The 12437-nt window shown below is 50.2% G+C and overlaps 1 protein-coding gene across 1 annotated transcript in view; it reads left to right on the forward strand.

Annotated features, from left to right (window-relative positions):
* HDLBP (high density lipoprotein binding protein) overlaps positions 1 to 12437 on the forward strand; it is a 21282-nt gene extending 8845 nt beyond the window's left edge. Inside the window, exons 12-27 of the mRNA XM_008629526.2 lie at positions 19 to 123; positions 429 to 542; positions 865 to 951; positions 1126 to 1257; positions 1575 to 1793; positions 2628 to 2849; positions 3075 to 3293; positions 3992 to 4130; positions 4530 to 4684; positions 5290 to 5394; positions 6050 to 6184; positions 6732 to 6875; positions 7050 to 7235; positions 8620 to 8736; positions 9235 to 9363; positions 10002 to 12437. Of these exons, the coding sequence (XP_008627748.1) occupies positions 19 to 123; positions 429 to 542; positions 865 to 951; positions 1126 to 1257; positions 1575 to 1793; positions 2628 to 2849; positions 3075 to 3293; positions 3992 to 4130; positions 4530 to 4684; positions 5290 to 5394; positions 6050 to 6184; positions 6732 to 6875; positions 7050 to 7235; positions 8620 to 8736; positions 9235 to 9363; positions 10002 to 10088 (2295 nt within the window). The 3' untranslated portion in view covers positions 10089 to 12437. The remainder of the gene's footprint in view (positions 1 to 18; positions 124 to 428; positions 543 to 864; positions 952 to 1125; positions 1258 to 1574; positions 1794 to 2627; positions 2850 to 3074; positions 3294 to 3991; positions 4131 to 4529; positions 4685 to 5289; positions 5395 to 6049; positions 6185 to 6731; positions 6876 to 7049; positions 7236 to 8619; positions 8737 to 9234; positions 9364 to 10001) is intronic.

The raw sequence follows: 12437 nt of genomic DNA on the forward strand, positions 1-12437 counted from the left end.
AAACTCTGTTCTCCACAGGAAAATGAACGCACCAAGGACCTAATCATTGAGCAGAAATTCCACCGGACCATCATTGGGCAGAAGGGCGAGCGGATCCGGGAAATCCGGGAGAAATTCCCAGAGGTAGGGCTTTCTGGGAGATGAGGAATTCAGAGGGCATATTTCCTACATTGGTAATAGACGTATGGTCACTTAAGTCATAAATGTGTTGTCCCTGTAAATGTGAGAAATATCTAACTGATTGATATGTGTCTGCTCATACATGTAATGTGTATGAGAAGATGGTTCTTCTGGCCAGAGACTGCTGATGTGGTTACCTGCTTCTGAATGGCAAAGGGGATGTGCAGGATCCCTCCAACCTTTGCACATGTCTGACATGATAATTCTTGCATTTGTTTGAGTTGACTCTAAGTGACCATTTCCTGCAGGTTATCATCAACTTCCCAGACCCTGCACACAAGAGTGACATTGTCCAACTCAGAGGTCCCAAAAACGAGGTGGAGAAGTGCACCAAGTACATGCAAAAGATGGTGGCAGACCTGGTAAGGGAGACTTCTGTCTGCTGTCTTCTCTGTTCCATGCCTGGATAACCCTGGAATAGGGCAGACCTGTAGTGGCTAGGGCTGACACACCTCAAGATGAGGGAACTGTGGACATTGTTCTATCTGTATGGGGGCAGGCAGGTAATACCTGTTATTTAAGGGCTATAGGAGAAAGTGCATATCTTTGCTTATTCTTGGAAGTGTCCCATATAGAGAATTCCTTGGGTCTAAATCTGTTGTCAAAAGCTTGTTTATAGAGTTCCTGGGATGGGGCCTCACTTGCCAGGATGGTGTAATCTTCAATTCTCCCTTTCTCTCTTAGGTTGAAAACAGCTTTTCTATTTCTGTTCCCATCTTCAAACAATTCCACAAGAACATCATAGGGAAAGGAGGTGCCAACATCAAGAAGGTGAGATCTCTTTCCTGTCTTCACTGCTCATTATGGTGACTGCCTGCAGCAAAATCTCATTCTCTGGTCTCCCCTGCTCATTGGTAATGTAAAATAAAACCTCCAAGGCCTTTTTTTCTGACACAGGACACCTCTCAAATGATTTTGCTGGGATGTTTTTTTTTTTTGTGGCAGATCCGTGAAGAAAGCAACACCAAAATAGATCTCCCAGCTGAGAACAGCAACTCAGAGACAATTGTTATCACGGGCAAAAGAGCAAACTGCGAGGCTGCTCGCCACAGGATTTTGGCTATCCAAAAGGAACTGGTAAGTGAAACAACCGGCCTGTGGTGGATTAGGGGCTTGAAAACATAAATATAGGAGTTATAGGAGATATAAATATAGAAGCACTTGTAGTGGGGTGTGGCAGGAGACAAATGTGGATGTCAGTCTGTTCTTGACTCTTCAACTGAAGTTTGTGGCTGCTCATGAGTTAGGAGTGGCCAGTCTCAATTCCCTCTGGTCAGGCATTTCTGACACTCAGCTCTGCAAAGCTCCTGGCAATGTGGGAGTTAGAGGGCAAGAAGAGTCTGTGCAAACACATTGCTACAGCTTGACTAACACCCCGTACTGTCCTCACTTAGGCCAACATCACAGAAGTGGAGGTCTCTATTCCTTCCAAACTCCACAACTCCCTCATTGGCGCCAAAGGCCGCTTCATCCGCTCCATCATGGAGGAGTGTGGTGGAGTCCACATCCACTTCCCCACAGAGGGCTCTGGCAGTGACACTGTGACCATCAGGGGCCCAGCCCAGGATGTGGAGAAAGCCAAGAAACAGCTGCTACATCTGGCAGAGGAGAAGGTGAGCCTTGTCCTATGGGGGAAGGAGCAGGTTGGTTTGGCCAGCTGTTTCTTTTGAAGTGATTCCCTCTGTCTGCGTGGAAGCCTTTGGCATCAGTCAAACAAATCCTCTTTTGAGGATTTGGGTACAGTTTGGATGATTAAAAGAAAGCTATACTTCTATCCTTGTGACAATGAGTTCTTCACTCATGGGTAGTAGAACTGTCTGTAATGCATCTCTGCCCAGGCTGATGACATAATGAGAGTTAAGGCTCCCTGCATCTGTGGTTTGAATGCTCTTGGGTATCCACACTTCTCTGAAACAGTTTACTCTGCAGATCTCCTTTTTTCTTAATCTCTGAATTTTGGCTCCAGTCATCCATTTCACTGCATACATTCAGATTTGAGAGCTTTTGGTTACAAGACTTTGCTCTGAGTTGTGGCTGGCTGACTGACTGGTCATTTTAATAGCAAGCTTTCTCAGGTCAGCATGTGAACATGTTCTCCCTGGGAATTGGTTGGTTGCCTCTGGGGCCTGGCTTGCAGTAGTCAGTTAGCAAACGATTGTATTGCCTTTTGTGCTGTTCAGACCCTTCTCCTAGGGAAGTCTCTGTTCATACTCTCATTGGTCATGCTGAGTGTACAGTTAGTTTTTTGGCCCTGAGAATATCTTTGGGGTAGTGTTTTTAATTTAAGACATTGTATACCTTTTTTACTTTCAATGGCACACTACACCTACCTTGCTTTTGCAGCGCTCTGCATGTAGGTGCACATAACATATCTACATGCTGACTGTTGGTGCTGATGGATATTTTGTATATATTGACATGTTCCGTGGGTCTCTGGCTCTTTTCAGCAAACAAAGAGTTATACTGTGGACCTCCGTGCAAAGCCAGAGTACCACAAATTCCTTATTGGTAAGGGTGGTGGCAACATCCGTAAGGTGCGAGACAACACAGGGGCCCGCATCATCTTCCCCACCTCTGAGGATAAAGATCAGGAACTGATAACTATCATGGGAACAGAGGAGGCTGTCAAAGAGGCACAGAAGGAGCTGGAGGCTCTCATCAAGAACTTGGTATGAACTTTTTCTACTTTCTTGCCTTTCACTGTGGCAAGGTATAACGAGTCAGTGTGGAGGACCTGCTTGTCCTAAAAATACTTGCTGCCCTGCCCTTCATGGGAGCTGAGGAAGATCCTTCCTTACCTTGGAGTGAGGTTGTAAGCTGATTGCTGTGGAGTACAGCCAGCTCATGCCTATCACCAGGACAGGCAGGGTTGACTAGCTCTTGTGTGTTGGCAGGATAACGTGGTTGAAGACTCCATGGTGGTTGACCCCAAGCACCACCGCCACTTTGTCATCCGTAGAGGACAAGTTCTGCGTGAGATTGCAGATGAATACGGTGGTGTGATGGTCAGCTTCCCGCGCTCCGGCACCCAGAGCGATAAAGTCACCCTCAAGGGAGCCAAGGACTGTGTGGAGGCAGCCAAGAAGCGCATCCAGGAGATCATTGAGGACCTGGTATGTTGTAGAAAAACTACATTCTCCTGTATTCTGTTCCTTCAGCAGTGTCCTGCTTGAAACTGCTGTATGACTAAGCTTTTTGTGAACAAGTCCCATGGTAGTTCTTGGATCTGAACCTTTGCTGTCAGCGTACAAGGTCTGCGGACTTTAGATCCTGGCCTGGGGGTAGCAGCTGGCTCCAAAATGGCAGTGCTGTATGAATGAATTTCCTCCTCTGACCATCTTCTTCGTTTTTAGGGGTGGAAGTAGGAGACCACTCCTTGATGTGCATCTAGACATTAAAAGATCAGAGCCTTCTTGTGCCTCTCCATGTCTGGCCTTGGGCAGTGGTTGCTTTCAGGGGTTTCCTGCACTGTTAGTATTGGTTTTTGGAAGCAGTCAACTGTCAAACCTGTTCTCTTCCCTTCTTTCTTTATTTTTTTTCATTTCTTCTAATGCTTCCTCCTCCTCAGGGTAATAAAGAGTTTGAGCTTGGCTCTTGGAAGCCTTTAACATCCTGAGTTGAAGGCAGCCTTCTTTAAATCCTCTTCTCTGAGAGAGAAACAATTCTAGGAAATTTTCAGTTCTTCCCCTGTCAGCCATTGTTATCTTTTTTGACCCCTCTCTGTCCGTTTTGGATTTCACCATGCACAAACATCCTGTCTCCTGGTGTGAAAGAGGCTGCATTGCAATAGAGCAACTCTGCTTTCCCACAGGAAGCTCAAGTGACAATCGAATGCACCATCCCACAAAAGTTCCACCGCTCCATTATGGGCCCCAAAGGATCCCGGATCCAGCAGATCACCCGGGACTTTGGCGTCCAGATCAAATTCCCTGACAGGGAGGAAAATCCAGGTATACCTATGGATGCACGTTCACATGGTAGTTGGGATGATCAAATGAGTGTAGTGTAGCCTACACTCTGCTCCAGTGGACATGTTTTACTTAAAATTTATGGAGAGAACTGATCCCTGGTGTTCCTGCAGTGTCCTTGAATCTGGGCCTACCATCAGCCTTGCCCTCTTGGGAAGGGGACAGTTTCAGGAGGTCAAACCACAGACCTGGGTGTTGTGAACATGTTGTCACTGCAGAGTACAGGGAGAATGAGGACTTAGCCTGACAAAAATGGCTCTGTGGGCTTACTGAGATCTCTCTGAGTTCTCACTGATGGCTGAGCCTGAGGATCTGGAGGAGGGAGATGATGAGCAAGGAGGTGGCTCTGTGTATTGAACACAAGACTTTCCATGTTTTCAGCCCCTGTTGCGGAGCCAGCTGTGCAGGAGAATGGTGAGGAAGGTGGGGAAGGCAAGGAGGGGAAGGACACAGATCCCAGCTCTCCGAAGAAGTGCGATATCATCATCATCTCTGGCCGCAGGGAGAAGTGTGAGGCAGCAAAGGAGGCACTGCAGGTGTGTGGCTTTCTCAGCCCCTTACCCTGTTAAAGTAGTGATGCTTGGACGTAATTTTTGGTGGGGTAGTAAAAGCTACTCAGTCCAGGTGTAATGCAAGTGGTCAGTGATGCTGGCTGTAGAGGGGGTCTGCACTGCTCGAGGGCAGCCCCTCTGCTCTGTGACTTAGCCTGACACCTTGAATTGTAGGGCCTGACCTTGCAATTGCTAGAGCTTGTAAGCAGCCCCAAGTTACTTGCCATAAAAGCATAACATGCTTGTTTTATGGAGCACAGCTGGGAAGAGGAGGAGTCTGATTGAGGCTGAGTCATTCCAGGTTCAGTAGACGTTGCCATGCTTCTGCAGTGATGTTTTCCAAGTCTCCAAAGGATATGAAAACAACCTGTTGCCCAGGTGGGGTTTCAGACGGCTTGTTTGGAAAGTGTGCTTTAACATGCAACAGGTCATTTTGGTGTTCCCAGCTGTCCTCTCTTCCTGTCAAGTTTGTATCCTGACTACAAGGGAGTGTACCTCTGTTCAGCAATATGTTCTTTTGGGCGAGTATATGGCAAGATAGAAGACAGGAGAAGTCTTTCCACTGGTAAACCGTGCTCCATCCCCTGCAGGCTCTGGTTCCTGTCACCATTGAGGTGGAAGTTCCCTTTGATCTTCACCGTTACATCATAGGCCAGAAAGGAAGTGGGATCCGCAAAATGATGGATGAGTTTGAAGTAAGTTGTTGCCCTTCCTTCCATCTCCTCTGTCCTGGAGAATCTGTAAGTGACTGTTTGAGGTTTGAACAGTTACAGCATACTCAGATCTGCCATGGAATCCAAGGCTCCATAATAGGAAAATGATCCCCGTGCGTTTTGGACCCTGGGTCCAAGGCTTGGCAGGTTTTGTGCTGAAGCTGTGTGATCGGTGTTGATGTTGTGAATGTTGCATGACTTAGCTGGTGTCTGCAGGGATTCCTCATCACTGTGAGAGTTGTTTTCCTCCTGGGCCCTGGGAAACAACTCTGTTGCGCCTACCCATTTGGGAGAATTCTCCAGACCCTCTGGGCCTGATGCAGGTTGGCTGCAGTCAGTGTTGTTGAACATATATTTGTTTCCTGGCCTCTCTAGGCTGTCACAGGGGCTGGAGAAACAGAGTTCTATGCAAAAACTATCTAGAAATGGTCCTAGGCAACTGACTCCAGGTGGCCCAGCTTGAGGATCTCCAGAGGTCTTTTACAACCTCTACCATTCTGTGGTTTGTAGGCTGCCTGGGTGGGAGCTGGTCGTGGTGTCAGGGGAGACCAGCGAGATGCCAGCCTGCAGTCAGAGGCATCATAAGTGATACAGAATGAGCAGTGATACAAAGTGATAATTGCTGCTTGTTACTCAGGTGAACATCCAGGTGCCTGCTCCTGAGCTGCAGTCAGATATCATCACCATCACTGGGCTGGCTACCAACCTGGACCGTGCCAAGGTCGGGCTCCTGGAAAGAGAGAAGGAACTGCAAGCTGAACAAGAGGATCGGGTAAGGCCTGTGCCTGTCTGTCTTCCTTCCAGCCAAACATGGCTTCAGCTTCTGGGTGCAGACTCGAGGAACATCTCATCTTTTAGGAGCACCCTTAGCTGCTCTGTGGGTGTGGAATGCTCATAAATGGGTTACTCAAAGGTAGCTCATTTACCATGAACTGACAGGACAGTTTGGGAATATAACTTTGGACTGTCCAGATCTCTCTCACACCTTCACATACCTTTGAGACACTGGTGGGTAGGAATCTCACTGTGCTGTGAGTCTCCCTATACCTATCCTCACTGAATCCTTACCACAGCTCTGAATAATAGCTGAGGAATGAGTTGGGTGGTTGTTTGCTCTTTGTAGATTCCCTCTGAACTTGATCAAAGCGCAAGGCTCCAGCTTGTGCTTTCAAGGATGGGTGGCTTGGGTGCTCAAGCATGGCCTTGCAAAATCTGTTTCACGCATCTCAGAAGCTGGAAGGAAATGCTGTGGCTTAAGTGGACATCACTGGAGCAGCCATGGTGTGTTCCCTGTTCTCACTCTGCTTCTCCTGTTCCAGGCCTTGCGAAGCTTCAAACTGACAGTCACTGTAGATCCCAAGTATCACCCTAAAATCATTGGGCGGAAGGGAGCAGTGATCACCCAGATACGCACAGAGCATGAGGTCAACATCCAGTTCCCCGACAAGGATGATGAAAGCCAGGTGAGAGATCAGACAGAGTGCAAGGAAAGCTAGTGGCTGTCTCTGAGCATCTTCTCGAGAGCTCCGAACTCTCTCCACTGCCTTTAGATAAGGTGGATGGTAAAGGGGATTAGCAGGGAGAAAGCTTGCTCAGCTGCTTATGAGCTTGGTCTCTCACATGTCCGTGTGCCCCAGGCCCAAGACCAGATCACCATCACTGGCTATGAGAAGAACGCCGAGGCTGCCCGGGATGCCATCATGAAGATCGTGGGCGAGCTGGAGCAGATGGTTTCCGAGGACGTGACTCTGGACCATCGTGTTCACGCACGCATCATTGGTGCACGTGGTAAAGCCATCCGCAAAATCATGGATGAGTTCAAGGTGAGCAGTGGGGCGATGCCACACAGGTCAGGCTGGGCCTGGGCAGCCACCTTCTCCTGGGTAAAGAGCTTGGTGCTGAATGAGCTCACATCTTGTGGTTCTTGTGTCTTGTGCTTGTTGAGCACCTTCAGCTAGAACAGACATGAAAAAAAAGCCAGTGCTACCTTGCTCACCTTCAACTCCACCAGCACATGAGCAGCATCCCTGGCCCAGGGCACCTGGGGTGTCTGGACACCACAGCCAGACACCAGCTGAAGCATCCCCACACCACCTCAGCTCTGAGTCATGTTCCTCTGGGAGCCAGGCCAGGAGCTTTTCCTGTTTTGCTGGAATCCAGACAGAAGAGGAACCTGGGAATGCTTCCTTGGTGCTCTGGATTCGCCCTGCAAGCAGCACGAGCTCTGTCCTTCTCTGCAGCCCTTTGGTTGGGTTTCTTGCAGTCAGAGTCCCAGTTGATCTTGAGAGAGAGGCAGAGGTGTGTATGTCAGCTACTCTGATTTCTGGAAGTGGGCAGCCAGGCCTCTTGCTGGGATACTCTGTGAGGAGGCTGTCCCCAGACCCCCCAGCTACTTGAGCTTAACTCAGAGAATTCCTCTGGATTTCCTCTAGGCCACTGTGGATCCCCTTGACTTTGGGAATCATGGCATATTCTCAAGGCTGTGGATGTGTCAAAGCCAGCTGGCTCTGGGAAGGTCAGGGACCTCTGCCCTGATAGCACATGGCATCAGCAGCAGGCTTTACTGCAGGGGCAGCAGTGAATGTGAATACAGAGGGATGGGATTTTGGAGACCTGCATCTTGGCTGGGCTCAGTTATTGAAACAAACTGTTTGCTTCCCAAATGAGCAGCCTTTGGGTTTGGTCCTGTCTTGTTTAGATTTCTGGCACCCATCTGGAAGGCAGGGTGTGAGAGAGCACAGTGCTTGTGCATGGGGTGCACTAGGCCAGCTCTATAAAGTGATTATTCTGTGGCAAGCACAGAAAGCTCATTGTTCTTCATGGTGATGGCTCAGTGGTGAAAATGCTTGCAGCAGTGTGAGGACAGTGTCTGGAAATGCAGCCCCTCTCCTGTCTCTGCTGCAGGAGCTGCCCAGAAATCAGCAAGCCTCTGGGAGTGAGAGCAGCAGGGGCTGCTGGAAGTTGGGTCCTTACTACAGACTGCTCTGCTTTCCTTCTCAGGAAACTGGGCAAGCTTTGGGGCCAGGTATATACCTGCTCACCCCTCAGTGAGCAGCTCAGTCTGAGCTGTGGAGGTCCAAAAGAGACTGTTGGCTTCAGTGAGGGCATCAGTGAGAGTGATCTGTGATTCTAATGACAGGGCTCGCAGGGAGTCTCTGGCATTTCAGATGTGCAGGCATAAGTCTTGTGCTGTTCCTTGTGTTACAGGTGGATATTCGCTTTCCCCAGAGTGGGGCTCCTGACCCCAACTGTGTGACTGTGACAGGACTTCCTGAGAACGTGGAAGAAGCTATTGATCACATCCTGAACTTGGAGGAGGAATATGTAAGTGTTCAGCAAATCTGTGCCAGGGCTTAGCAAGAATTTCCCCTGCCACAGAGCTGGATGTCTGAACTATGTCCATGTGTTATTTTCTTCCACTGCATCAGAGAAATTGAGCCCTGTGCAGGTGGCTGTCAGTCTCCACTGCAGCTGTCCCTCAAACCAGCTGGACTGTCCCCTCTGTCCAGGAGAGGACAGTGAATGAGAATGCTTGGACACCCCAGGATGTGCATGTTCTTGCCTTGTAGTAGCTTGGAGCAGTTAAAAGTTGTGGCCCTCAGACTAGTGCAGACCCCCAGGATGTGCATGTTCTTGCCTTGTAGCAGCTTGGACCAGTTAAAAGTTGTGGCCCTCAGACTAGTGCAGACACACTGTTTTTGGTCATTGTAGAACAGGCTGGTGAGCTTGAACAGGTTGCAGTGTGGTGAGATGGAGGGTGGACATTTTATACCAGTTTGAGGAGCTATCCAGATCCTCCCCTCACTGGTTGTGTCACTGCAGCTTGCAGATGTGGTGGACAACGAGGCAATGCAGGTGTACATGAAGCCCTCCTCACATGAAGAGTCCAAGGCCCCATCCAAGGGCTTTGTGGTGAGAGATGCCCCCTGGGCCACTGTCAACAACGAGAAGGTGAGTGCTGCTTGTGCTGCAGGCTGGGGGGCACAGAGTGCGGGGACACTTCTGTCTGTGCTGGGGACACAGAGCACTCTCCTTGGTGACAGAGCAAGCAGCTTTTTGCTGCTCTTTGTGGCCTGAGTACAGGCCTGGGCTCACCTGTCCATCTTTCAAAGCACTTTCCCAACCTCTTGTCCACTCTGGCTACACCACTGTGGAGCTGTTGGGGAATGGGGGATCCTTAACAGGAAGTGTCCTGCTGGGTTTTGTTACTTTTAGGGGTAGGGGTATGGCCTGGGACTTGAGACTCTTGCTGCAGCACAGAACTGGCTCAGTGTTTGCAACTCTGAGCTGGGACATGCGGCAGCTCATTCTCAGCTGCCCCAGTGCTGCTGCAGGGCTGGCCTGACCCTACTCCAGTGGCCCAGTTACTGAGCTGGGACCCTTTTCACTTTATCTGCACCCTCCTCAGTGTCACCTCTAGATGGCTCGGCCCTCCACCCTGCGCAGTCCTGGGGCCACAGTGATCCTTTTTGTCCCTTCCCCATTGTCTCTCCTCCTGGGATATCAGCGATGGTGTTTAGCTCGGGGCCTCACCATGTAAGTTCGCCGCAGGGCAGGAGCTTAACTTGTTCCCTTTTTGTTTGCTCTAGGCCCCTGATATGAGCAGTTCTGAAGACTTCCCCAGCTTTGGGGCTCAAGTGGCCCCCAAGACTCTTCCCTGGGGACCCAAACGATAATGACCTGGAAGCAGAAACTCCTCCAGCCCGCTGACCTGACACTAACCTGCCACAAATACTTCCTGTCTGAAATCTGACCCAGCGGCTGGAGCACAAATCAATTGTCCCAAGAGGTCTCCTAATGGTGTCTGGAGTGCTAGATCCCATCCTGCTCCCCTCAGCTATCACCGTGTATAGGACCCACCCTCATCTCTTGATGGATATTCTTTCCTCCTTTGGAACAAGACTTCCACTCAGATTCAAACACTAAATGTGTGTGTTTTTGTTAGAAACTTCATAATTGACTCCAAGTGGCTAAGATTCGCAGCTTCCCAAGCGCTAGCAGAGCAATCTGCTCTCTTGAGCATGTCTGACTAGGCATTCTCGCCTTCATTAGGAGACCTCCTTTACTGTGGCTAGGAATCTACTTCCTGTCTCATGACCTCAGGAAATAAATTTCCTTGACTTTCTAAAGCCAAAACGTTTGCCCTCTTTCCTTTGTGTTTATCCCAGGCCTTACCTTACCTTTGTAGAGTGCAATCAACTTTTTTTCCTTTTAACTGCCAAAAATTCATTTAATGCTGATAGCTGACTGTGGGGAGAGCTTCAAATAATCTATAAGGGCAGAAACCTGCTTTTAAAAGAAAAAAAACCTTCAATAGGCTGTAGAGACAACAGAGATGGAAGGGGCCAGAAAAACCATATGGCTACCCTGGTCAGGAAAACACCTGTGAGCGCAGCAAGCGCGTGTCCCTGCGCCGCACCGAGCACAGCCCCAGCCTGCTCACTTGACCAGTCTTCCAGTGCTTGATGAGACCTCGCTCCTAGTTCCCTGCAGTCTCTCGTTCCCCCTTCCCAGCAGTGTGAGCAGGCAGGAGAAGCCAGCACGTGGCAGTGTGACCGGATGGGACAGGTTTGGCTCGGCCGAGGTCGCTGCAGTGACACGGCTCAGGAGCAGCTGGCGGGATGCACAGCCTGGAGACGCTGTAGCCCGCTGTGAGTGCTGCAGCAGCTCGGCACGAGCAGCAGTCACACCGTTCCTGTTGCCTTCTTTCTACCTCAGACATCAGTATGATGGGGGCCTCTCGATGGTTATGGTTTAGCAGCTACTCCAGCTGTCACCTGGGCAGCAATGGCAGAAGCGTGGAGGAGAAGCAAGAGGAGCCTTGTGTCTGCACAGCTGTGAGAGCTGCTCCAGAGGGAAGCAGAGCATGGAGATGCTGAGGCAGGCTGGGAATAATCTGCAGGGACTGCATGCTGAGCTAGCACAGGGCTTCACCCCAGGGCCATGGGTGCAGCTGTGTCGTAGCCCTGGGCTGCAGAGGTTGTGTGAGCCAGGCTTCTGCTCCGACAGCATTGGGGGGGTGATGTGTGTGCTGAGCCCTCCTGAGGCCTCCATCATGTGGTAGAGGGTGATCTGTGATCTGTACTTGGGGCTGCTTGCACCTGGGCCCTGCCACAGCTTGCTCAAAAGGGGGTTGTGTCCGAGCTCCTCCAGCCAGTAAGAGGAAAACTGCATCTTTATGGAGGGAGGTGTGTAGCGTGGGGTTTTTGAGTGCCCCCCACTTTCTGTATCAGTCCTACAGAGCTTGTAGTCTGAGCCATTCCTCTGTCCCAGCTGCTTCAGCTCTTGGACAAGCAGGAGGCCCTAGCCTCTCTTCTCTAGTGCTGCTGACAGAGCACAGCTGTGGCAGGCTGAGCCCAGCTGCCTTGCCTTTCCCTCTGTGGGGCAGGCCCAACATGCCGATGCTTTTCCTTCCTGCGCCAGCTCTTCTTGGCAGACACTGCTATGCAGAAGTCAAACCAAAACCTCACAGTGCTCTCCTTTAGTCTGAGAACCAAGTGAAACGGACCATGGCCTGTTGTGGAGTGCTTGGTTGCCCCTGAAGGACCAGGGTGGCCTTGCCTCCAGCACGGGAAAAGGGGAACTAGGGTGGTACCCTCCCATCTACGTCTGTCAGGAAATGGTTAATACCCTGTACCTTAGGTCTGTCCTGCATCACCAAGCCTATCACCCCCTCCTCCTCTTTATGCCCCCGTGCCCTCACCAGTTGCACAGCAAGGCTTGAGTTACATCCAGGGCACCCACTGCCTTGGGCTTGTGCCCCACAGCCCAACCTTCCACTCTAAAGAAGGTCATGAAGTGATTGTACCTAGTACTGTCCCCCCACCACCCTCCTTCCGCAGCAGACTGTGGCATGTGTCCATTTCTTCTCTTTGACGTCTTCCATATTGTACGTTTCCATAGCAATGATCCCTTGGCCTTAACTTTGGAATTTGGAGACTATATGCAAACATGTAAAAAGGCTCATGAGTATGGATGACACTGGAATTTTATAAATTCTAAAATAAAACCTGAAACAGCTTGGA

This window comes from Corvus brachyrhynchos, unplaced genomic scaffold (assembly GCF_000691975.1).
Source record: "Corvus brachyrhynchos isolate BGI_N302 unplaced genomic scaffold, ASM69197v1 scaffold223, whole genome shotgun sequence".
Lineage (NCBI taxonomy): Eukaryota > Metazoa > Chordata > Aves > Passeriformes > Corvidae > Corvus > Corvus brachyrhynchos.